The 27,633-nt window shown below is 36.1% G+C and overlaps 2 protein-coding genes across 5 annotated transcripts; both read left to right on the forward strand.

Annotated features, from left to right (window-relative positions):
- Nucleotides 1–46: 46 nt before the first annotated feature.
- LOC125240967 (cdc42 homolog) lies at nt 47–7,342 on the forward strand. The gene is made up of 5 exons (XM_048149191.1): nt 47–183; nt 1,452–1,705; nt 2,794–2,903; nt 2,991–3,188; nt 3,429–7,342. The coding sequence occupies exons 2-5, from the start codon at nt 1,528–1,530 to the stop codon at nt 3,516–3,518; spliced, it is 576 nt and encodes a 191-aa protein (XP_048005148.1). The 5' UTR covers nt 47–183; nt 1,452–1,527; the 3' UTR covers nt 3,519–7,342.
- Nucleotides 7,343–14,583: 7,241 nt separating this feature from the next.
- Nucleotides 14,584–27,140, forward strand: LOC125241258. 4 transcript variants are annotated; one of them, XM_048149639.1, is made up of 18 exons: nt 14,584–14,743; nt 15,285–15,365; nt 15,484–15,601; nt 16,509–16,585; nt 17,240–17,370; nt 17,760–17,826; nt 18,120–18,228; nt 18,441–18,535; nt 18,685–18,768; nt 19,120–19,251; nt 19,702–19,808; nt 19,998–20,180; nt 20,342–20,408; nt 20,494–20,537; nt 20,680–20,864; nt 23,893–24,022; nt 24,778–24,870; nt 25,981–27,140. In XM_048149639.1, the coding sequence occupies exons 1-18, from the start codon at nt 14,716–14,718 to the stop codon at nt 26,098–26,100; spliced, it is 1,851 nt and encodes a 616-aa protein (XP_048005596.1). In that variant the 5' UTR covers nt 14,584–14,715; the 3' UTR covers nt 26,101–27,140. The 4 variants fall into 4 exon arrangements, with proteins under 4 accessions (XP_048005596.1, XP_048005597.1, XP_048005598.1 ...); XM_048149640.1 differs by having other exon boundaries at nt 23,896–24,022; XM_048149641.1 differs by having other exon boundaries at nt 14,585–14,743; nt 19,702–19,796.
- Nucleotides 27,141–27,633: the final 493 nt, after the last annotated feature.

The raw sequence follows: 27,633 nt of genomic DNA on the forward strand, positions 1-27,633 counted from the left end.
GAGTACTGACCAGAGACAAAATTGCAGATCTATAGCATGTGTGGTACAGCACTATTTCCGATTGATTAATCAATGGCGTCACCATTAACGTTATAATCCGTAACGCGCTTTTTTGCAGTTATCTTCTGTATTTACTACGATTTAAGTTAATATATGGTGTATACATTGTTTCTACATTGCAAGGTAAGTCAATATATTTTCTGTTTCAATATCTTATCAATGGCTTGGCAGTGATGCATGATCTTTACTCTGCCTCGACTTCTCATTTCACACAAAATGGACGTCAAATTGTATTTTATCGTGATTATGTAAAAATGATCCTTAAGCTACGATATTAACAACGTACCTTCGCATTTATTGCTGTTATTTGTATTACTAGATATTTAAGGAAGTTCCTTACTCGTACAACGTTTTTCATCTCCAAAAATACCAACGACGATGTAGTAAAAGGTGATGAGACATGACATGGTTGAAATATTAATTATTTTAGATTCAGACTTGGTTTGGAACTTGTATATTATCTTATTATTTTATTTGCACTGTTTTATTTTTCTTCATGCACAAGCTTACTTTGTAATATCAGTTTATTTACATGACATAAATAGGTGTCATTGTCCTCTTTCACTCTGTCAGAGAAATAGTTTCTGTACGAAGTAAGATCTATGATTTAGAGTAGGAAACATGCTCCTCAAACCTATTCTGATGGCATAAATATATTGTGCAGCTTTGCTTTTTTGACTGTGATTCCAAATGAGTATAATTATGTATATTTAAACAAAACAAAGAATTTTCTTTATTTATTTCTTTATTTATTTATTCCTTAAATTAACATTAACAGCCTAGCTAAACATGTCAATCGTACAGGAGGGTATAAACATGAATAATCCTTCACACATGAATAATTTTGGAGATATTGTTTTTTTTTTTCATCAAGCAATAGTCTAACATTCATAAGCATCAAGTGAGCAAGCCATTGTTATCAGTGGGTTGTTATTAGTGGCAGGCTGTTTACATATCATTACCAACTACCTAAATTAAGCATTACTTTTTGTGTTTGTCTCTACTACTGGCTCAAGCGATTGTGTTGCTTTGCTTTGTAAGCATTTTCCTTGCTGTAACTGGAGTTTAGTTACAAATCATGTTATTTTACTTTAATGCTCTTTCTTGTATTAACAGGTACAGTGAGCTGCAGAAATGCATGGCAAATTTATCAATGAAATTAATTCATAATTTATCAATGAAATTAATTCATAATTTTTCCATGCAATTTTGCAGCGCTCTGTACTTTTGTTCTCTTTTTATGTTTGTGTTGTTTAACTTTGACATGCTATACTGGAAAGAAAAAGAATAATGTTGAAATAATCCTGAGCATGGATTCAATTTACCCAAATATTTTAACTATCATCAATTTGTCAAGTATATACAATATGTAATATCTGTTTCCATTCCAGACAATATTGCTGCAGAGGTTGCTATGATCAAGGAATTATTGTACAGAGTAATACATTAGCAAGAGTTCATACCAAGATGCAGACTATCAAGTGTGTGGTTGTAGGAGATGGTGCTGTCGGCAAGACATGCTTACTTATCAGCTACACTACCAACAAGTTTCCCTCGGAGTATGTGCCCACTGTGTTTGATAACTATGCCGTAACTGTCATGATTGGCGGGGAGCCTTACACTCTAGGGCTCTTTGATACTGCAGGTTAGTCAATTGTACACATACATTAATAGCAGTACCTACCTATTAAGTGTACTTCATATACATGCACCCTTTACAGACTAATTAAATAAAACTTAGAGCCGATTAGAAAAGACACTTCGACAATTAAAATAGTAACAGTGTACATTGAGGATTATATAATAATTAGTATTTTAGTATAAAGATGAGAGTTAAATGATGTTAAACGAAAGTTATGCCATACTATCCCATAATATCATGGAAAACTGCAAATTCAAGTTCTGAGATAATCTCATATACTTTATAAATCATGTTTATTTTAAGAGGGCTTTCGTGTTAAAAATAGTGAAATCGCAACCGAGCACTCGATCATACCGTGTGTGGTATCAAATTTAAGGGCTTTGCGAGTAGTTTATAAATATATATTATAGGACTTTTTCTACTTGGTCTAACAAAATATGAGAAAATGTCCAAAAGTGGTAATAATTGTACCGGTGAAGGCTCGTTTTCAAAAAATTGGCAAAAATCAATAATAGCAATTTATAATCACTAAGGCATAACAGCAATTTAAGTAAACGTTGCAGATTAATTTATTACAAAACTTACTTCGATGTGATGTAGATTTTCAAAGAAATTGTCACTTAGTTTTAGGTAATTTCTGAAAAAAATTGAATTCGCCTTAGGCTAGTTTACTCTTTTTCAAAAACTTAAAATAAAAATCTAGTCTGAAATGATTGTGGTACAGGATATACGAATTATAAATTTACCCGTTTTAATATTCAAAATTGTCCAAATTTTACAAATAAGATCGACTGATTCAGCTCTATACGTGCGTTTTTCTAAATGTGCATTAGAGAAAAATTCATAATTAATTTAGTGAGTTAGTTTTCAAAAATCCAGTCTTATAAAAATCAAGATAATAAGATGCTCTAACTGGAACTTGAATTAAATAAATCTATTGGATAACGGAAAGTGTAGTATTTCACCGACTAAAACTATCAATTTTACATTCTTTTGACGTTTTTTTTGAAAGCAGCCTTAAATAAGTTTATTAGCATTCACAAGCCAATGAATGTATCTTGATGTAATTTGTTTACTTTGTTATATTCCAGGACAGGAAGATTATGACAGGCTACGACCACTAAGTTATCCGCAGACTGATGTTTTCCTTGTATGCTTCAGTGTGGTTAGCCCAAGTTCATTTGAAAATGTTAAGGAAAAGGTTAGTGTCTATTTCATAATGTACTCATATTTTTATATGCTTTTTTATACAATAGATTATATTGAATTACATCTCTTGTGTTTTCAGTGGGTACCAGAAATAACACACCATCAGCAAAAAACACCTTTCTTATTGGTGGGGACACAGATTGATCTTAGGGATGACCCTGTTACTATGGAAAAACTCGCTAAGATAAAACAAAAGCCTGTATCGTTAGAACAAGGAGAAAAACTGGCAAAAGAACTGAAAGCAGTTAAATATGTAGAATGCTCTGCTCTTACACAGGTTAGTGACTAGCCATAATTTATTTATTTTTATGTGAAAATATATGATTACATATCCTTGTATCATCATTTTTAGGTTGAGTCTCTCCTAGGGCTCAGAGTCCTACCTGTAGTACTTATTAATTTCTATTCTCAAATCAAATCTTTATTCTCTGCACTAAAAGTTGTAATTTTTTTTTCATTTGTATTGCCTTAGGAGGTTCAAGGTGTTTGTTTATAATACATAATTGTTATGTTCCAGAAAGGGCTGAAGAATGTGTTTGATGAGGCTATACTGGCAGCACTGGAGCCTCCAGAGCCCGTCAAGAGAAAGAAATGTGTGCTACTGTAATGTTTGGCGACTGCGGCGCTGCACGCCGCGACGCGAGCGGCCCGGCGCGACCTCATGCACGTATAAAACTAACACTGTAATATTCAACTTATTTTTATAAACTTATAATTATTGAATATATGCCATAAACTAAAAATAATGAATATTACAAAACAATATGGGTTTTATACTAAGACATATGTTATTCAGGCCTTTACAGTTTTCCATTTATTATTATTTCTAACATTTGTAAAGACTATTTATACCCAGTATGTCTTGTATACAAATTAAAATTATTTATAAATATTACAAAGTCTGAAATAGGTTTACTTGTCACTAATGCTAATATTAGCATTAATGTTTGGGAAAGACTTTGTAATGGAATAACATAAAATGTAAATGCAGTATTTGCTAAAATAATAAGCAACTTCATGCACAATTTTGCTATGCACAGTTTAATACTATGCATTTCTTATGTTTTAATTACGACTTTATTAAATGTAACCTAATAAGTTAAAAAAATAATCATTTACGCCTTTCATTTGTGACAGCCGTCTGTCTATTTGTGTGTTATTTATCTTATTAAAATGTGTTCTTAGTTTGTCCTTCAAAATAAAGCTTTTTTTCCATTATTATTAAATATATTCCAGTCAAATGTATTATGTGTCAGGAAAAATAACTAATCCAGTTATAATTCCTGGAGTTAACTTTTACCCTAAAGGTATATCATGCATAAAACATTTACCCTCTACTACAAATAATAAAATATGCTTTATAAAGTAAAAGTTAATTTAACAAGTCATGAAATATTTTCACTGTGGCTGATTGGATCCATATATCTTAAATAAGTGTAAAAATGCATTCAGTTTAGTCATAACATTGTTTATTCCAATGGTCAATGAAAATGATTTCATACTTTATGTATCTATCTAACAATACATGTATTCCGGTCGATTTTAAATAAAGAATAATACCAGAAAGGTATGTTATTATGAAATGTATCAATTATAAAGTTATGATTAGTAGTATTGGCTAATTAATAACAATGCAATGCGAATTTGACTGAATTAAATGTATTCATTCCAAGTAATGTTTTTCTCACATTTGAAAATAGTTTTTCTCTGAGGATAATGAGAAAAGAAAACTGGATGTATACCATGATTACTTAGAACACGATATACTAATTCGAGGTATTCAGTTAGTCTTAAAGTATGTTTTTATTTCTAAGATATTTTTATTTCATAAAAATTGAAATGTCTCATACGTTTCCGAACGCCGGAGAGGCAGTGGAAGTCTTAATTGGTTTGAGCTATGACTTTGAGTAAACAGTCAGTAAGAACTAAAGTAACATGATAGAAAGGAGGAGTTGATTATAAAGAATCCACTCCATAACTTCTGGGAAGTACCTTCTTTAGCGTTACATTGTTAATTGAACCAGATAAAATTACCTATGTCTTCTATTTATATTTTATAACTAATCTTTAAATTTAACCCAAAGTACCGATGGATGAAGTTGGTCCAATTTATTTCGGTCGATTGAGCCAATTTTGATACTCTCATTGCATTTTACATGAGACCGAGCTGGTCTGATAGTGACACCTGAAGGAAACTAGCTCAGGCACGCTATATTATATATACGCCCATTATGAACGTGATTGCAGTAACAATCAGAATCAATGTCAGACACTTATTTTTAGAACTTTAATCCTAGAGGTAGTTGAAACTCGAAAGATGACAATTCATAACTTGTAACTGTACCTGTATCTAAAATTAATTTGAAACATTAAAATATCTACAAACAAGTATTAAAGCAATAAGATGAAGATTTTACACCGCTCCGAACAGTAGCTTTGCTAGCAATGCGATAGTACGTAAGTGATCGAATGTTTTGTACCTAATCTCGCCTATAGATAGACGGTGTTGACCGAAGCCAAGTCCACCTAAGTCAGTGGTTGTGAGGTGGCTGGCGACGGTTGCGCAGTCGACGTCCTGATGCCAAGCAAATATTCTAAACTATAGATGGGCCCGTTCATTTAATTCCGACCGACCATTCGTTTGTCATGCCTCAGTGCGAAGACGAGTTCGTATCACGCACGCCATTTTGGCGAACCGTACAATATGGCTCGAATTCGTGGCATAACACACGGCTGTACTGGCACTAATCTTTACGAAGTAAGAGTGAGAATGATATGAGCTATTTAGTCCATTGCATATGCAGCCATCTTGTCCCTTACGCTCTGTGAGGCTACGGTAGCAAATAAATATGATGCCAGAGCGTTCGTTCGGTCCGACTACAGTTAGGTGCCATGTCCTTGTTTACACTGTGTATGCGTCTTCACCAACAGGCGGGCCGTATGCTTGTTTGCCACCGACGTAGTATTAAAAAAAAAACAATTAGCAATCGGATCATTGTTATGTTAATATGAAATGTGTAATTTGCTCTCAATTTAAAGCTGATTCGGATCTGACTTTGATGTGAGTGTGTCAATGAGGTAGTGCTATTAAAATGTCTTACATTGGTACTCCCACACTTTTCAGCCAGTTGTCAGTTAGATATGCCAGTATGATAGCCATGGAGTCTGTACTCTGTATACAGTGGAAAGGTGTATGTTTTTGCCAACGAATCTATAGGTACTTAACATTGCCTACTTGGCTAACTTGGTTTCCAACAAAAAAAAATATAGAAAGAAGAAAAAAAGGAGAACTTTGATAATATGGCGCTTGGTAGGCAATGTTAAATAATTATAATAAATATACTAGTGATATGATATGAATGTTTCATACGATTTGGTGTCTCAGTATTGGGGTGGGTTTAAATCCGGAAATCGTTTATAAACATGACAATAATTACTATCTGCTCATACCCAGTTGCATGTAGGGTTATCTTTATGATTTCCAGATTTGTGCTTTACAAACATTCGGCCTTGGTAATTTTTTTACAGACGTAGTGCGAAAAGCTTTTCCTTCGTATTTTTATGGAAACATACGAGTGTAGCATGCTATTTCAGTCAGTCTCTGTACAAGATGTACTGACACTGTCTGAACTGGCATGACAAATGCGAACGTTTCCGGAAAAATACGAAGGAAAAGCTTTTCGCACTACGTCTGTAGGTATGGTTTGTTCGTTAGCAGGGAGCTTGACGAAATAGAGAGTATTGTCTCGTCAACTAGTCTCTGTTTGTGTTGTCAAGAAGATTACAATTTCAATACCGCGTTACACACATTGTTTGGCATCACACATAGACTGATATGTAAATTTACATGAATAATGTTATTGTTTGACTTAAAGTAATCCAAACATACCCAATCGCCCATACCTACGATAAAAATATGTATAAGCTATTCTGTGTAGTAATTAAACATTTAAATATCGTTTCTTGTAGGTATGATTAAAATACGTTATGTGTAACACAATGAATAGTTAAAATTAAAGAAATAAATAGCAATCGGTGTATTATGACGTCGACTGTGCATTAGAAATAAATCGCGTTTTTATAACTTTTGTATAACATTAAGTTTAGATCTAAACGCAAACCGTTAAACAGATGACTGAGATGGTGCAATATAAAGTAGATTTTGTAATAATTTCCAACCGACGGGGCTATACGATACGTAGGCATCGAACCACTCGCCGCACTCCCGTGTCACGTTCTGTATCATTTTACGGATTATCATTATTACATACGACACCAGGACAAGTTAACTGAAGTATTATTTTTGCATTCATCTATATTTCGTGGGTTTTTTGACATATATCACTTTATTATATTGGATATATTATATTTTCTTGTGTCCGCAAGGTAGTGTTAGGTGTATATTGAATTAAATATTATAAGTTAAAAACATTACGTGTTTTATTTTCAGTACCTTATCCCTAAGGACAGATAAAGACATTTCCAAGTCATAGACGTTCTAAAAAGTTGGCATTTTTGCTGTAAACAATACACGTGATGCTCTCCAGCAACCCCACCCTTGTGTTTTGGCATTTTTTTTATACGAGTATACGATTGGTACTGACTTTGTACCCCTTTAGGACTAAAGCCGAATGAAGTTGGGGTTGCTGTAAAGTAGAGGGTCCTCCAAGCAGCCCCCTACTCACTTCCCACATAGGCTTCAACTTTTACAGCAAAATAAAAGGCTAGGCTAGAATGTATTTAAATTCTGTCTAATTTTCATATAAGTATATATACATCGTAGTCGCCAGGATCGGAAATGTTGCTATTTCAATGGTAAATTCTAGAGGATTGATGGAGTTCCAGGGAAAGGGCTCCCTAAACTACGTGCAGTCTTGATTGACAGAGATTGAAACTGTCATCTACGGGCATCTAGTCTAGGTACGTTAGGGCCAATATACACGAACTCACGGACTGCACGTCAACCTTACACTAGACAATCGAAATTAAGTCTTCTCTCAGGAGCGATTTAAGTAAGCGTGTTCTCCTTTAGTATATAGGTATAAGCGTTATAACGAGTACAAAATGAGTATAGAATAGGTATTTACTTTAGTGGCAACTTCTACCACCGCAATTACCGCATGCCCTGCGACCTGCGATCGCTCTACTATGCACAATGAACGCGCGTAGCTAATGACGACCATAAGGGGATGCGCCCACGGGCAACTTTTTTCCCACATCCAGTCTATGATGGGCTAGTGTAGTGAGAAAGTGCGCCCACGGAGCGACGCAACTTTTCATAGACTGGATCAAAGAGCATTGAATCACTACAAACGTAAAATTGGACTGGACGTGAGAAACAAAATTTGGACAAAATAGTTGGTACGACAAAGTTGTCCGAGGACGCATATTATCCTTATGTATTTCACCTTAACCGTTAACCTCTTATATATTTTACTAGCTTTTGCCCGCGGCTTCGGTCGCATTAAATTCGAAAATTGTGGAATGCTCCATACAAACTTCTACCCCTCGTTTCAGAGAAGTGGGGGGTTAGAAAGAGACAAACAGTAGCCTATGTCACTCTTCATTAGGGTTGTAAATAGAAAAAAAACCAAATGTTTTTTTTCAGAATTATGAAAAAAAACATGAAAAAAACCGAGCACCATGGTTTTTTTTCTAGATATGGTTTTTTTTCAGATGAACAAATAATACGACAATAACGGTTTTTCGTGAGTTGTAACGTGTTTCGATAACAATAACGTACATTTTAATTCAATTAACATTCAGTATACAAACGTTTATTGGGGAATCCCCGATGCTGCGTGTAGCGTGGAGAGGCGGTGGTGTTGCCAACAGTAAATAGTGATAACTACCAACTACAGATTTCATAAATGTTATAATACATAAATGTTACTTTTATAAGACCAGAAATTAAAGTTATTTGACTAAATTCGTTTAATAGGTAACATTAAGTCTAAAAAACGGTATAAAAGTATTAACTACTTCGCAAATTTTGAGATTTCATACTTTAGAAAAAAAACATACTCCAGAAAAAAAACTGTTTTTTTTCACGGTTTTTTTTCATGTTTTTTTTCAAGCCAGAAAAAAAACCGTTTTTTTGCAACCCTACTCTTCATCCCTTCAACTATCTTTAGTTAAAAAATCACGTCAATTTGTCGCTCCGTGAAAGACGGGCCAACAAACAGACACTACACAGTGAGTATTATATTCTTTGCTACAAACTTTCCCATTTTTAGGGTTCCGTACCAAAAAGGTACAACAGGAACCCTTATGGTGCTACTACTAAATATCTCGAGAAGTACTAATGCTTGTCAACTTGAAATTTAGAATAGTTGTGAACGTTGTAAACCTCTATAAGTAGAAAGTATAATTTATGAATTTTAATTGTAGAAAATGGCCAAAATGAAAGGGGGCAAACTGTAAATTTCAAGTTACTAAGGTCAAGTGGGGTATCGTTAGAAAGAGCTCAAATTGAACGTAAATAAACTATTTTTTATAATTTTTATGTTGTAAAAAAAACAAGAATTTAATTCACAAAAAACTTTTCAGATCTTTACTTTCAATTTAACCACCCTTGCGGATGTATATCATACTTACATAAATGAATACAGGATGTTACGTAAACCATCTTCGTTCAAATAAAGTAAAAACTGTTGAAATCGGATAACATTATAAAGAATTATCCCTGAAAAACCAACATGCTATACAGGTCGAACAAATTAGTAAGCAAATTCACCGAGAGATGGCGCTATACACAATAATTCTCATTAGTACTTCTAGCTTCTATATTCCCATTACGAATTGAACGGAATAAACGTAAATAAACTGCTGTCACTGTCAAAGTAACACGTGCAGCTCAAGTCAGGGGTTCTTAAAGTAAGGGCCTGCAGAAAAACAAATAACTTTTAACCAGTTACATATTAACCATCACTATTACACAGTACACTTAAAATCGTGAATCGATCGAACACGGTGACTGTTATGTTATATTATTAAAATAAAAATCGGTCAAAAATTGACGAAGTTCTGTCATATCAGATACTTACAAAACCAATAATTTAGGGTCTGGCCGGACTGCCATAGTAAAATCGCCCCTGGCTCAATATGAAATATTGATATGCAGGATTATTCGTATTGTTACTACATGTACTACTACTACTGAATATTATGCCTCAAACTATTTCCGTTTATGAAAAAAATTAAAAAAAAAGAAATTTTGTTTTTTATTTTTTTCTTTAAAACCGCGTATCCCATTGACTTGTTCTTTGGATATTTTATAGATATATTAGGGATACATCAATTTAAAAAAAATGAACTTCCTGACTTTTTGTTAAGCACATTTTTTTTTTAATTTATGTTTTAAATATTTTTTTTTTACCACATACGAGTTAGCGACACCTACTATATTTTCATATAATAATCGCGATTTTATACTCTATTACATATATTTTTATCAAAAATATTAGTTTGGATCAACAATGTCAAAATAAGTTATTTATGTATTATTACCCTTTAGTACTTAGTACGTTGCTCCTGGAAAGTGATGTATGAAAATTTTGGCATAATTAATGGAAGATATTTTTTTAATTGGGATATGTACATTATAGGCCGAAGTTATTTTTCATCAACCCTCCCTACCCCTCCCCCCTCTGCGTCACCCTTTTACCCTCCCTTAAAGAGCCCAAAATGCGGTTTTTCTAAATTATTGACAAAACCGTTGAAGATACAGAAAAAACGTGTAGCAACGAAATAATTCCTAATAAATTTACTACAAATCTCTCATTAACACTTTAGTGCTAGCTCTTATAGTTTTCGCGTGATCCGTCACAAAAGTTGGTCCTTGCTGCAATTTTCTTTAAAGAATATTAAAGTGTTCTCCCAAAATGCTTACGAAATCGTCGAAATTTGTTTGATACGACTAAAATATTGTAAACTCATGACTATAATTAAATTAAGGGGATAAATCACTACCATGGATGGGACTTGAACTCACGGCTTCTGGATAGAAACTCGAGGGCTCTACCAACTGAGCCACCAAAAGCTCATCTCTAGTTAGCGAATCTTTCAGCTTTCTACTATATGAATCAATGGTACCCCTAGCGTTATTTATCTATCATATCTATCAATCTAGAGGCCGTGAGTTCAAGTCCCGCCCATGGTAGTGATTTTTTCCCCTGAAATTAATTCTTCAGTTTATAATATTTTAGTACTATCAAACCGATGATTTCGTAAGCATTTAAGGAGAAAACTTTTCATTCATCAAAGAAAATTGAAGAAAGGAGCAACTTTCGTGACGGATTGCGCGAAAACTATAAGTGCTAGCACTAAAGTGTTTATGAGAGATTTGTAGTAAATTTATTAAGGATTACTTTGTTCCTACACGCTTTTTCTGTATCTTAATCGGTTTTGTCAGAAATCGAGAAAAATCGCATTTTCGGCTCTTTAAGGGGGGGGGGTAGATGGGTGACGCAGAGGGGGAGGGGTGGGGAGGCTTGATGAAAAATAACTTCGGCCTATAATGTACATATCCCAATTTAAAAAAATCTTCCATTAATTATACCAAAATTTTCATACATCTCTTTCCAGGAGCAACGTACTAAGTACTAAAGGGTAATAATATATAAATAACTTATTTTGACATTGTTGATCCAAACTAATATTTTTGATAAAAATATATGTAATAGAGTATAAAATCGCGATTATTATATGAAAATATAGTAGGTGTCGCTAACTCGTATGTGGTAAAAAAAAATTATTTAAAACATAAATTAAAAAAAAATGTGCTTAACAAAAAGTCAGGAAGTTCATTTTTTTTTAATTGATGTATCCCTAATATATCTATAAAATATCCAAAGAACAAGTCAATCGGATACGCGGTTTTAAAGAAAAAAATAAAAAACAAAATTTCTTTTTTTTAATTTTTTTCATAAACGGAAATAGTTTGAGGCATAATATTCAGTAGTAGTACATGTAGTAACAATACGAATAATCCTGCATTGATATGATATGCAGATATTTCATATTGAGCCAGGGGCGATTTTACCATGGCAGTCCGGCCAGGCCCTTTATAACCACCTTATTATGCACCATCGGATTTGAAGACATTGTTACTACCAGTCTACCACATAGTCTCGCAAGTTGCTGAAAAATAATGTTTATCGGCCCGCTACTTGGTAGCCGTTCCGTAGTTTTTCGTATTTTTCTCAAAAAGTACTGAACCTATCAAGTTCAAAATAATTTTCCTAGAAAGTCTTTATAAAGTTCTACTTTCGTGATTTTTTTCATATATTTTGGTTCAAAAGTTAGAGGGGGGGGGGGGACGCACTTTTTTTTTCCTTTAGGAGCGATTATTTCCGAAAATATTAATATTATCAAAAACGATCTTAGTAAACCGTTATTCATTTTTAAATACCTATCCAACAATATATCACACGTTGGGGTTGGAATAAAAAAAAATATCAGCCCCCACTTTACATGTAGGGGGGGTACCCTAATAAAACATTTTTTTCCACTTTTTATTTTTGCACTTTGTTGGCGTGATTGATATACATATTGGTACTAGGGCTTCCAAATACCGGACCTTATCCAATACCGGTATTCATTCCGGTATTGGCGATTTCAATACCGGGATCCCGGGATCCCGGTATTGTAATCGGGTACATATAAAAACCAAGTAATTTGCTTAAAATAACAAATTTTATTCAAAATCTCGTTTGTTACTTTTCATGCGTGTTGTACTACAGCGAAATCTTGCCAATCCGACTTAGTGATATGTCAAATCGAATACATTTCGAACTTCATGCGCCAGATCTCTAGTCAGGTGATAATGTAAGTTAAATATCGCCGCTAGATCAGACATTTCGCAAGAAGACGCGGTCATAGCAAACCATGTTTTCTGCCACATCGATCTCTTTAGGCCTGGAGTTCAGATAGAACCTGGTAGTTCAGTAGGTAATCTTTTACATTGTATAGTCAGTGTTATTTAATGATGTCATTGTACTGTAGATTTAACTATAATATCACTTTATTAAATAACAAGCATTAAGAGTATTTCTCGATTATACTCTACAGTTTCATCGTTGACTTTTGAAACTAGAACATGAGATGATTTTTTTTGGAAACACATTGTAATCAATATCTGTGGTACAATTCAGTAGTATTTTTGATATTCGTGGCGCTAGAGGCGCTAAAGCACTAATAAAATAAATCCGCCAAATCATTGAACAATTAGCCATAAAAGCTAAATTATCCGACACAGATTATTTTATTACAAATCACATAAAGAAATAATCTATGGAATCACACATTACTTTGCGGAAATCCATGATAATCAAAACCAATAAGATTACTTCGCGGAATAGGAACACTTAATTTACGGATTAGAAAAGTAATTTTCTTGATTTTGATAATTCAGATTTCCCAATTTCGTTACTATAGGGAATGTTACGGCAAAGTTTTGCGCTAGAGTTTAACACATTACCGCACACGCACAATAAACCATTGAGTAGCTACGTTATACGTTAGTTCGTATGCATTAATCAATTTTTTGGAAAAGTTATATCTATGATATAGATGCAGCAAGGTGATTTGTTTACAGAGGGTCTGTGGCCTGTTGTAACTACGTTTGACGTGTTGCTTTTCTGTCACACTTACGTGCGAGTTCACAAGTGCGACAAATGTGTCAAATAAGGTTCGCGGCAGGCCCTCCTCAATGAATGCTTTTGACATGTATCTTTAATTCTTTATCTAGGTAATCATCGAAAAAACCATCATTTTCATACAGATATTGTAAAACACCAAACAGAAAATGTGACAAATCGAGAAACGAGAGCAAGAAGCAAGATTTACGCGTGTAGCGACCATCATGATGCAGAAATATAACGTTTTTGATGAGTAATTTACGTTCATTTGCCATAATTTGTTAGTTACTAAAAATACCGGGATCCCGGTATTACTAAATTAAATACCGGTATTGAAATGTGCCCAAAAACAGGCGGGATCCCGGGATCCCGGTATTGGAAGCCCTAATTGGTACCAAATTTCAGCATTCTAGTGCTAACAGTTACTGAGATTATCCGCGGACGGACGGACGGACATGGCGAAACTATAAGGGTTCCTTAGTTGACTACGGAACCCTAAAAACGGCTTTTTCATTTCAATAAATATACCAAAACGTTTTGTGTTGAAATTTATTTTCGTTTAAACAGAGTCATTATCTGTGTAATGGAATATGAAAAGATTTTTAATAAACTTGTAAAATATCGGCATTTTTAATACCTCGAATGGTGCAATTTTTTATAGCACCGGCCACACCTTTGTTTACAATATTCCGGCTATATCAAAATAGGAATATAGTCAAGTCATTAGAGTTATATGAGAAACATGAGATTATTTTAACTAGGTAGTTTGAAATAACTTTGTATGGAACCCTCGGTGGGCGAGTCCTACTCGCACTTGACCGGTTTTTTTAAATATTTGTACGGATATTCATTACTTTTAAAAAAGTGAAGCCGTAATTAGCATGTAAATAGTATTTATGCTGCCTGCCAGTATTTATTAAGCTATTATTTGCACCCTCCTGGATAAGGTTTACTTTCATTAATGGTGCACATAGATTTCATTTATATTGAGTGATCATTTGTTTTTTGACAGATTTGATTTGACAAAGACGTAATGATTTTATAATACCCATACTGTTGTATCTCCCCTTTTATATTTATTAGATACTAATTATTGTTTATATCATTATATTTGAAAGTTATACGACTTCCGCTGTCGTCTGATATGAAAATTTCAAGTTTATAATGGGCGACGGTTTAAAGCTGTCCAAAGGTTGGTATTGTGTACTATTAAACCTAATTCAAATAAGAGTATGTATTTCCGAAGTAATATACCTACCAATAGATATAGGTATTAATTATAAAATAGTAGTTAGGAGTTATGAGTTGTGTTTCAAACAGTAGTAATAGGGGTTATGACATGACATGCATTTTCATAAATATTTCTGATGATAGAAAAGTTGGTGTTTCCCTGACCCTCCAAGCAGTAAGATAGCTAACAATATAAGCTCTAAAGATATTTTTGTGTTGGTACCTCCACACGTACACTTCGTAATAAAAATAAATAAACGGACCTTAAAGGATACATGTGCAGTGATTTAGAGTATTAATACTAGTTTGTATGTTTCTTTCATTGGCTGTCAAATATGTTCTCCAACTGACGCTCCCTGCTGCTGTAGGTATTCGTGAATGTTGGTATAAGTATTGCATGATTTAAAAAACTGAGCCAGCTGGAATGTTAAATATTATACACGAAATGGATGGATAGAGACGACAAATTTCAAAATCAAATAATACGCAATATGACATTTTAGATAAGCGCCATAGGAGCTCAAGTAGCCTCGGTGGAACCGCGGTAGAAGGAACACGATCGGAGCGAAAGCTGGATTTGGCAGGTGAAATTTCATCGATTACTACAAATACGTTCCTACATAATAAACAGCATTGTTAGCATATCTATCAATTTCTATTTATGGGTACTATACTTGCATAAAGCTTTCATTACTTTTCTAGAATCTATTGCTGAAGTAGACGATCAATTTGCTTTAGCAGAAGCACGATGCGAAAATTTACAAGAAAAAATCGATTTAGTAAAAGTGGTCAAAAAGAAGAAAAAACTTAAAAAACTGAGGTATGTGGACGTGTAGCAGATAGACTAGATAATGTGTTATGAACCACGATTTTTTTAAATTTTGTAGTAGTTAATACTAACCTCTACTCCACTTACGCTTTTTTGAATACTTATACGTAGGTATACCTACGACGGAATATATTAGTTCCTCAGTTGATTATGTAAGTATATAGGTACGTACTTATGTACTTATTTAATCTGCAAAAAGTGAGAGTTGAATTTACTGCATAAACCTCAAGGTCCTCGAGTGTATATTAAAGCATAGTTAATTTAGAATTGGTACGCGATGGGAGGAATTTAATTTTTAAATGAAAAGAAAAAAGTAAACAATATTTTTTATTGCAGAATATAAAAGATCGTTTATTAATTTATAGCGTGTCACATATATTTCAATCATTCAGTATGTTTATGCACAAAATTACGGACTTTTCTGAAAATAGTATTCATCATCCTCTGAACAAGATTTTCATCCATCTTTTTTGTCTGTTGATTCCGTGTGGACCGCAAGAGTGGATATTTTGAATTATTTTGCCACTATTATTTAATTGTCCTTTAATGAAATAATGATTTGGGCAATAATTATTGCCTAGTAGTTTTCTGGAAATTCAACAATTTAGCAATCATTGACCCAGACCAAGGGGATTTTTCACGTATTTGTTCACAGTGCATTTTCGCCGGTCAACGTCCATCATCAATAACTTACAAACGCAAAAAGTTAGATCAACCAAATTTCTAATATAGAGTTATCAACGTATTAAAATTAAGATGTGATTATCAGTTTTTTTTAATTTTTAAATATATTTTTTTATTCGTCGCTAAACGCGTGCCAATACTATGTTAACTATGCTTTACATACCTATGGTCGATTAAAACACCTACCTAAATTCATAAACTGTTTGGTTTCTAGTATGACTCGCGTAAATGAAGTACCAGTGCCACCAGAAAATATGTCCTACATTACTGTAAAAACACAACCTAAAAAGAGTAAGTATTATTCCATAGGTATTTAACTATTTAGCGACTTACTACACATACACAATATAATTATTTGGGTAAGTAAGTAAACTTGGCACCATATAATATTGACTGGCGCGGAAAGGTAACCAAAAAAGATATGAGTACTTAATCATCAAAGTGAATTGAATAGGATATTTTGGCTTTGGCTGCTATTTAGAAGTATTACTATCTATGTGGTCTTCCGGAGCATTTTTCATACTTTACGTCATTAGACTGGCATATAGATACAAAAAGACTCAAGATGGATAAAAAGTCATTTCTTGATGATAAAGTAGGGAAATTCCATCCATTTACGATTTGGCACATTAACAAAGTTTGCATAATACCTATTGTATAAAACATTTAGCAACTTTCATAAGCAATATATATGATAGATTATCAAATGAATACGTACAGAAATTGTTTAATTATCCTCCTAAGGCCAAACCATATAAATTAAAAAGGATAATTACTTACCACTGCAATTTTAACTTATTGTGTGTAGAGTTTATGTCAAAAATATAATACCCATATTACAACCATTAGTAGTGGTAACTGCTGGTATTTTTCCCCATGCCCCAGCAGTTACCACGGTAGGAAGTTGAGCAATGGTGTACCTATTGTTGTTATAAAATCACGTAGAAGCAATCCAAACGCGGCAGCGTCGACCAGAGGTGCCCAGCCTCAACTCGGCGGCCGAGGAGCAGCGGCAGATGCTCGGCCAGATGCGCGGCTACAACGAGGCTTACTACGAGCCGCAGCACCAATATCAGGTTAGTTTAATAACTGATCAATCTTCTTTGATTCCCCTTTAAATTTTAAGTCACATTATTAACCACCAAGATGTCATCTGTGCTTTTGCCAACCGCATTTAGCCAACAGTTCAATGAAACGTAACTTAAGTAAAAAACTTCCCATTGGTACCTATACAATAAAAAAAAAAAAATTCAGTCGAATTGAGAACCTCCTCCTTTTTGAAGTCGGTTAAAAATACTGCTTAAGTACCTAAGTACGTTTCAACGGTGACAGGTGTTTTTCGTCGGATCGTTTCGGTTAATACATTTTCAGCACTTTTGGCTGTAGCTCGATTATTTTCCTTGAAGTCGTTTGTAGGTAGGTATATTTATTATATTGATTAAATAATTGTATTATCTTAATCCAGCAAGCGCAAACTACGGAACCAAATCGTCAGCGGACGCGCGATCGCAGGGCACGAGCCGATGGAGACAGTAAGTACTTATCATTATCAAAACTAATACTTTGAAAAGTATAGTATGTAGATATTTATCGGTCACATTTAAAAAATAACTATGAAATTCCTAAACGTGGCCTGGTTTCAAATGTACCTATCAGTTAGATATAAAGTTGCAATACCTACTTACTTTGAATTTTGAATTTTTTTATTAAATTGGTGAGACCGCAAACTTAAATTACTCAAACGGGACGAGTCTCCTTCAAGTGCCATATATTTAACAAAAAAAAGGAAATCTCCGACTAAAACTTACCATTTGGTTAATTTTAGGGGTAATGTGCGGGAGGAGCGTTCAAATCGACGGGCCAGTGCTAGCGGAGCCGCGGCCGCCCGACGACGTTGATACCTCGGACTACGAGGAATATCACCAAAACGAGTTGTATGTTGTATTCTTTTGTATACCTACAGGTTGATTTTATGTGAGTTATGTAATTATGTACCTACCTAGGTCATCCATACCGATCAACTTTCAACATGCGACCAACCAAAATGTCTCAAAAAGAAACTAAGTATTATACCACCAAGCATGCACCACAGATTCTGAACATGTTTGTGTTTTTTTGTAATTGAACTAAATTGTACTCCTTGTAGTTCCCCCAAAAAGCCGTCGCCTGAAGGAAGGCCACTATCCCCGAAGAATACCGGGCGTCGAAGGCACGTTCCGAGAGATGTTCCGATCAAAACAGGTACATTATCATTCCTTTTATTCGTTACCTACCATGTGTACGCATAAGTACTAGGTTTTTGTGTCTTTAAAAGTTTACCCATTTTACACTCAATTTGTACAGAAACAACAGGATTAACATGTTTCACTTACCTGCTAAAATTGTTCCAGTCCGGGAAAAGTGGAAGGATCGGACACGAGAACGAGGATGGCACGCTTCTCCAGACAGACGTGCCGTGCCCGCGTATAATAATTGTACGGGTTTATGTTTACCTATTTACCATTGTAACACACCCTTCATTAGTTCAATAACTATTCAGCATATATCATATATTATATCAGCTAATATGGCAAGGCGGTACATTTTAAATTCTGGTTCCAATATTAAGTCGAGACCACCAATTGACATTTTATTGGAAAGACAGTTTTTTTAATTCCGTAAACAATATTAATGAAGGAGACTAAAAAAAATCCATCCTTAAAGTGGCTTATCAATATAGTGGATACTCAAATCCAAAGACTCTGTGGTAAAACAAAATTAGCCATGTCAATAAGACGTAGTTCTGAAGTGGCCTAGATGTTTGACGGTGTATACTCTGGCGACAGTTACGTCGCAGCTCGGCGGGGACGAGCCGGGCGAGCGGCCGGTGGTAGAGCTGTTCAGCAACAACATGAAAACCGCGGCCTCCAACGTGTCCACGCGGCAGCCCGTCGCCACGGAGAGGAAGCTTAAAAAGGGTAACTCCACGTCTGCGTTCTATACCTACATAAGTACATATCTTACGCCAAACAAAAGTATACCTACACTACTTTATTACTTATATACGTTATAGATGCGGTAAGGTTGCATATACATATTTTTGGCATTTGACCTCGTCTATATTTAATACCTTGACTATAGCTATCTCTTTTTGCGAATTTAAATCCATTAAATAGCTAGGCCTCCTGTTGACTTATTATACCTCACTTATGGCGCGGTCCCGCACCTACACTTGTCTGCAAGAAGTCCTCGACGGAGCTAAAAAATGTCTTATTTCTACTTAATACAGAGGAATGAATAACTTTTTGACTATATTTTCCTATGTTTTAAGTAACCCTACGGTTACCTTAACGCACTCTAGCGACTAATAACGTTTTTTGTAGTGGGTATAGAATATAGATACTCTTTCATGATGATCTACCTTGTAGATGTACGCGACGGTACGCGTCGTGGAGTACGCCCCGTTCGGGACAATTTCAACGACCAAAGGACAGGCCCCTTGGGCGACGTGTCAACACAACCGGTAAAGAACAAGGTTACTTAACGATTTTTTTTAGAAATGATACAAATACCTAAAGTTGCATCCAAACACATGTTGAGAGTTCTGCTAATATTCGTAATGCCATATCTCGTTATCCAATGGGAATGAAAATATATCTTTATGAATGTTCGCCAGTATGTGTGTGGACTGTGAATACGTACTACTTATTCGCACAAATGACAGGAGGCGCGACACCCGCACAAGCTGAAATATCGTTGTCGTCGCTACGAGCTGCCGACCATGGCCTCTCAGATGAAGCAGGCGGGCGCGCGCTACTACCAAGGCACCGGCGCCTACCCCAACATCCCGTTCGTGGTCAGCAAGAGCACCGCCCCCTCGCACAACATCGGCGTCAACATACAGCAGGTAAGCAATCAATTACAAGGTGTGTAGACAAGTTGCTAACGACGACGCCCCGAAGCGTATTGATAGCTAAGTATATCGCTCTTATGTATTTACAAGTTTACGAGTAGGAAGTTTATATAAAAAAATTATTAAGTCTATTACGTTTGATTGTTTACCTATAGGTGTTAAACGGCCTCAAAGTGCAGCAGCCCTTAACTGGAATTCCACCTACAATAGCACATCACATGGGTAATTTATAATAGAATTATTGCTAGTTAAATGTCTATTGTATTATGGAGTGAATTGGCGACTAATTGGACATTACTTATTGCAGGCTTAGGACACGTTTCAACGTTTATGGTTAATAACAACATAGCGGTAAGCGTCAGACTAATTTTAATAAAATTGTACATATTTATTTAATTAAATACCTGTAACGAAATCCTTGAATCAAAAAGTATTTAATTTACAATATGGAAGACTCGGTTCCATTCCCTTGACTGTTTTTATTATTGTGCAGCCAGCGTTGTCAGAGCACCGCGAGATCAACACGATCAAGCTAGGTCGGCGGCTGGTGCGGCTCCCGTCGCAAAAGTACATGTCGTACAACCGCGCGCTCAACCTATACCGCGAGGGCGACGGCATGGTGCCGCGGTTCCTGCGCGCCATCAGCCGCCCGCATTACTTCTACACCTCCATGTACAAGTGAGTTCGCTGTGCACCTCCACACATGACACAACCGCGCGCTCAACCCGTACCGCGAGGGCGGCGGCATGGTGCCGCGCTTCCTGCGCGCCATCAGCCGCCCGCATTACTTCTACACCTCCATGTACAAGTGAGTTCGCTGTGCACCTCCACACATGACACAACCGCACGCTCAACCCGTACCGCGAGGGCGGCGGCATAGTGCCGCGCTTCCTGCGCGCCATCAGCCGCCCGCATTACTTCTACACCTCCATGTACAAGTGAGTTCGCTGTGCACTAGGGCTTCCAATACCGGGATCCCGGTATCTCGGGATCCCGGGATCCCGCCTGTTTTTGGGCACATTTCAATACCGGTATTTAATTTAGTAATACCGGGATCCCGGTATTTTTAGTAACTACAAATTATGGCAAATGAACGTAAATTACTCATCAAAAACGTTATATTTCTGCATCATGATGGTCGCTACACGCGTAAATCTTGCTTCTTGCTCTCGTTTCTCGATTTGTCACATTTTCTGTTTGGTGTTTTACAATATCTGTATGAAAATGATGGTTTTTTCGATGATTACCTAGATAAAGAATTAAAGATACATGTCAAAAGCATTCATTGAGGAGGGCCTGCCGCGAACCTTATTTGACACATTTGTCGCACTTGTGAACTCGCACGTAAGTGTGACAGAGAAGCAACACGTCAAACGTAGTTACAACAGGCCACAGACCCTCTGTAAACAAATCACCTTGCTGCATCTATATCATAGATATAACTTTTCCAAAAAATTGATTAATGCATACGAACTAACGTATAACGTAGCTACTCAATGGTTTATTGTGCGTGTGCGGTAATGTGTTAAACTCTAGCGCAAAACTTTGCCGTAACATTCCCTATAGTAACGAAATTGGGAAATCTGAATTATCAAAATCAAGAAAATTACTTTTTCCCCTCACTAGCTCGGAAACACGTGTTTTGTCCTTTAATACCAGCGGGTAAAAACGCATTTTATCCACTAGTGGGTAAAGTAATTTGACCTTGAATAAAGTCAAATTAACTGCTTTAAAATTGATAAAAGTATGTGAATCTAGTAATAAAGATGATTTACCACCTGTGGAACTACTGGAAGCAGTGATAAACGCATTTTTTGCGTTGTAGTTTCCTCGCTGTAGTGAGGGGAAAAGTTTTGTGTTACACTCGGGTGCAATTGTATTTTACTTCTCGTGTGTTAAAAAACTCGCAAGTTCAGGATTCTATTCTCGAACCACTCGCTTCGCTCGTGGTTCAACTATAGAATCCTTTCTCTTGCTCGTTTTTCAATTCCACACTCGGCGTTAAAATACAACTTTGCCCCCTTGTATAACAAATAACTATTCTAATCCGTAAATTAAGTGTTCCTATTCCGCGAAGTAATCTTATTGGTTTTGATTATCATGGATTTCCGCAAAGTAATGTGTGATTCCATAGATTATTTCTTTATGTGATTTGTAATAAAATAATCTGTGTCGGATAATTTAGCTTTTATGGCTAATTGTTCAATGATTTGGCGGATTTATTTTATTAGTGCTTTAGCGCCTCTAGCGCCACGAATATCAAAAATACTACTGAATTGTACCACAGATATTGATTACAATGTGTTTCCAAAAAAAATCATCTCATGTTCTAGTTTCAAAAGTCAACGATGAAACTGTAGAGTATAATCGAGAAATACTCTTAATGCTTGTTATTTAATAAAGTGATATTATAGTTAAATCTACAGTACAATGACATCATTAAATAACACTGACTATACAATGTAAAAGATTACCTACTGAACTACCAGGTTCTATTCCACACGAGCCTAAAGAGATCGATGTGGCAGAAAACATGGTTTGCTATGACCGCGTCTTCTTGCGAAATGTCTGATCTGGCGGCGATATTTAACTTACATTATCACCTGACTAGAGATCTGGCGCATGAAGTTCGAAATGTATTCGATTTGACATATCACTAAGTCGGATTGGCAAGATTTCGCTGTAGTACAACACGCATGAAAAGTAACAAACGAGATTTTGAATAAAATTTGTTATTTTAAGCAAATTACTTGGTTTTTATATGTACCCGATTACAATACCGGGATCACGGGATCCCGGTATTGAAATCGCCAATACCGGAATGAATACCGGTATTGGATAAGGTCCGGTATTTGGAAGCCCTACTGTGCACCTCCACACATGACACAACCGCACGCTCAACCCGTACCGCGAGGGCGGCGGCATGGTGCCGCGCTTCCTGCGCGCCATCAGCCGCCCGCATTACTTCTACACCTCCATGTACAAGTGAGTTCGCTGTGCACCTCCAGTCCTCCACACATGACACAACCGCGCGCTCAACCTGTACCGCGAGGGCGACGGCGTTGCAATATGAATTAGATACAATTGCCTCTTTTCCACACTTTCAGTATCATGAAAGTAACTGCCTGCCCACTGTTTAATTAATAGTTATTTGTTATACAAGGGGACAAGGTTGTATTTTAACGCCGAGTGTGGAATTGAGAAACGAGCAAGTGAAAGGATTCTATAGTTGAACCACGAGCGAAGCGAGTGGTTTGAGAATAGAATCCTGAACTTGCGAGTTTTTTAACACACGAGAAGTAAAGTACATTTGCACCCGAGTGTAACACAAAACTTTACCCCTCACTATAGCGAGGAAACTACAACGCAAAAAAATGCGTTTATCGCTGCTTCCAGTAGTCCCACAGGTGGTAAATCATCTTTATTACTAGATTCACCTACTTTTATCAATTTTAAAGCAGTTAATTTGACTTTATTCAAGATCAAATTACTTTACCCACTAGTGGATAAAATTCGTTTTTACCCGCTGGTATTAAAGGACAAAACACGTGTTTCCGAGCTAGTGAGGGGAAAAAAATATTTACAGTTTAACAAGTGATGAAGTAGTTACTTACCTAGATTGCAAATTATTTATTAGCAGATGATTGATATAAGTTAGTTAGGTACAATCAGTTTCTAATAACGGATGTTTACTTGGCTTATTAAGCAGCTTGGCTACGACTCGGGAGGACCTGGACGCCGCGACGTCGAAGGCCAACAACGTCGCGGCGCAGGAGGCCAAGCAGAGCCTGGCTGAGTACGCTAGCCTGTACCGCGAGTACGAGCAGCTGGACAAGGTGAGCGTTCAACCACAGAACAAAATATAACTAGGTACTAATGTAATACAGAAAGACCACTTCCTAAAATACCGAAGATTGACAGCGGTTCAGCATGAATCGTGTGGCCTCTTTTCAATCGCAGTAAAGCAAAGCTTTTCAAAGCAGAATCGGACAAATTTAGGAACGTGACGAAAAACGAACGCGAAAGTAGTTGTATCGTGTATTTGCCTCTCTGTTGCTGGAATAAACAAGAATGGTGGAGATACAGAAAATGGTATGTCTATATTTGAGGGAGGTCCTGAGGAGGCCAGGTCAATTTTACTATATCACAGTTAGGTACTTCCTACGAGTCTCAAGTTGGTTTCCTAATCAACGCTATAAACTGGCGTTTAGTTGCGATGCACGTTGCACTTTACGAAGGAGTCGCATTCGTTTTTAATGATACCGCTTTCCATCAGGCGGACCGTATGCTTGTTTGCCACCGACGAAGTATTAAAAAAATAACCACAAAATTTAAATTTTGAAAAGAACTCCGACATAGTGGACCATAAAACATGGCTAAGAACACTCCCGACTAATTCAGCATTCAAACAAAAAAAAAGCTAAATCGAAATCGGTTTATCCGTTCGGGAGCTACGATGCCACAGACAGACACACACACACAAATAGACAGACAGAACGTCAAACTTATAATACCCCGTCGTTTTTGCGTCAGGGGTTAAAAATAGTAACGGTGATTAATGATGCTATATAATAATGTTGTATTTTTGAAGACGCTCCGCGAAGGCAACTATGAACCCGAGTGGGAACGTCGGCGAGACGAGATTTGGAAGGAACTGGCGTTACGGGAGGAGCGCGTCCGCAAGGTGAGATATTTAACTCATTAAGGGCCACTTGCAACGCTTAACTCAAGGTTAGTGGGCTGTCAACTGTGAAATTCCATATAAAATGGTGTGTTAACCTCGGGTTAACCCTCCATTTTCGGTGGCGCAAGTGACCCTTAGTGCGTTTTCACATTATCCGATCCGATATCGGATGTTGGACCGGTATCCCATACATTACAGGCGCCATCTTGGATTTTTTCCATTGAAATCCTTCCGACATCCGATATCGGATCGGATAATGTGAAAACGGACTTATAGGCACGAACAGTTGGTGAGACTAACAACAAATAGGGGAGGTAATTAATTAAAATAATGCCTCATGCTGAGTGTGAGCGTCTCACAATATTCCCGTAGGTACATATTTAAATACTACATTAATATATCAGTGGAAACTTGTTATTGGCTCATTGTTTCTATGTTATAAGCCTTATTATAACTTTAGCTGTAAGTTTTCCTAGCAAATAATAGTATTTTATACAATCATGATATAATACAAAGCTTTTCAGTCGAGTACCATGTTTAGGCCACGAAGCTTGCTGCAGTAACGAGAGTGAAAAGCTTAATTATATCACTATTGTATACAATACTTTTTCTACGAGTCACCATCTTCATCATCAATGGACGGAAATATCATCATTCATGCAAGTTAAAAAACGAATTACCTAGCAACCAATTGTTTGTAATAACCGTCTCTGATCGGCCGATAACGCGACAGATAAAAAAAAATGTGTTTCACATGCAGGAAAATTTGCCAGGTATCGCAAATTAGTATAGAAATTGTATGAAGTTCTATTTTTGAAATTATTACAGTTAACTAAAGTCGACTATAATGAGCTTATTATAATTGAGTCTGAACTGCCATAGAGTATCCAACACTAAAAAGTTAGCACTTATAGTTTAGTCTGTGGTGGCCTAATTGACAATATTACAGTCGACAAGTAGAAAAAATAAAATATGCAACACCCATACACTACGAACCGTATTGTAGCAGCCCTGTCACCTCGTAGCATTTGTTTGCCAATTTGTCGTGTTTTTTTTGCCAAGTTTGTTGCTTTAGAGGCCGACGCTAATAAAAGGTATATCGATCTACAGATGGTACAAGACTACAAGGGATCGAACGCGGAGCTGGCGCCGCTGCGCGCGTCCGCGTCCACCGCCGAGGACAGCGGCCGCCGCCGCTCCTGCTACAAGCTCGGAGACCAGCAACATTGACGCCCACTCAACAAAAATATACATTATGCCAAATTTACTCCCACTTCTCGGGATCAGTAGAATTTCTAAGGTGAATGGACTTTTTTTATTGTTACGCTAGTTATTCTTTGAATGTAACGGCGTTATCTCATTCAGTGCGAATTACAACAACGATGTTGAGTAATTCCAGTTTCTTGTCATATTTAAAAATATTTGATATGAATGAAAAATCATTGTTTTGAGAAGTGGCTATTACAAGACGCCAAGTTTGTCCTCATAGCATTGACCTCTCGGCACACTGTGACGTAGCGTTGTTATCTTAAGTGAAAGATGACAAATATCATATAACTGAATTCTACAGTATCTTTTTATTACGTTTCAAAAATTTAAAATCTAATTAAAATTACAGTATTTGGTCTATAGCTTTTAACCTTTTCAACGCCGTGTTAAGCAAAAACGCTGTTACAGACGCCACGTTACTGAAATGTCAAAACGGAATTTGAGCTTTATGTAAGTCTGTTGTATTTTTGTCTGTGACGGACTAAGTCCGTTTTCACATTATTCGATCCGATATCGGATGTCGGAAGGATTTCAATGGAAAAAATCGAAAATGGCGACTGTAATGAATGGGATATCGGTCCTACATCCGATATCGAATCGGATAGGTGAAAACGCACTAAGCCGGCATGGGCGTTGAACCTGCGGTGCCAATTTATACCTACATTTATAATTACTGACATACTTTGGAGATTACTCCCCAACTAATAAGGATTCATCGATTTGGAAAAATAATATTTTTACGAAACATTTTGTACATATATTATATCTAAAAAAGTCCACATTGAAATTTTGGGAACGTAATAGGAAACCTAACTGACATATATTTATATACCTACCTGAGTATACCTACTAAGAAAGACTTAAGCATTATTGTAATTAACTCGCATATTGGGTGTTTTCCTACATTAAAAATTATTTGTAACTATTTATAATAAGATAAAATATGGAAAGTATGCCAAGATATTTAGTCATTGAAATAGTAATAAATAAATTGGTGTCGATCTTTTCGTTTAATTTGCGTTACTTTACTAGAAAAAAAAATGTTTCCGGGACTCAGGACTCAAAAAAAAGGCTGACTCTAGAAATAAGAGATAAGTGTTACGTTAATATAGTATTGCTTACTAATTACCACCCGAGTCGCGGAAGCATTAACATACTTCTTTACGCAGAAGGAGGATGGTATATTCGGCTTCGTGTTATTTTTTTTGTACCAAATGTAAAAAGTTTTAGCCCTGTAGATGTTCTTTGAATTAGTGTAAGCTCTGTGAGCAGTAGACCTTCGCAATATGCTTAGAAAATGTAATAATGAAAAGCACTTCGGCAAAACCGGAGCGACGAATTGACGTGATTATTTAAGGGGATTTAGTTGAAGGGATAGGCTACTTTTTGTCTCTTTCTTACGCGAGCGAAGCCGCGGTCAAAAGCTAGTTTATTATAAATGGGAAAAGCTGGCGACGGATTGACATGTTTTTTAAGTGGAGATAGTTGAAGGGA

The sequence above is a fragment of the Leguminivora glycinivorella genome, chromosome Z (genome assembly GCF_023078275.1).
Source record: "Leguminivora glycinivorella isolate SPB_JAAS2020 chromosome Z, LegGlyc_1.1, whole genome shotgun sequence".
Lineage (NCBI taxonomy): Eukaryota > Metazoa > Arthropoda > Insecta > Lepidoptera > Tortricidae > Leguminivora > Leguminivora glycinivorella.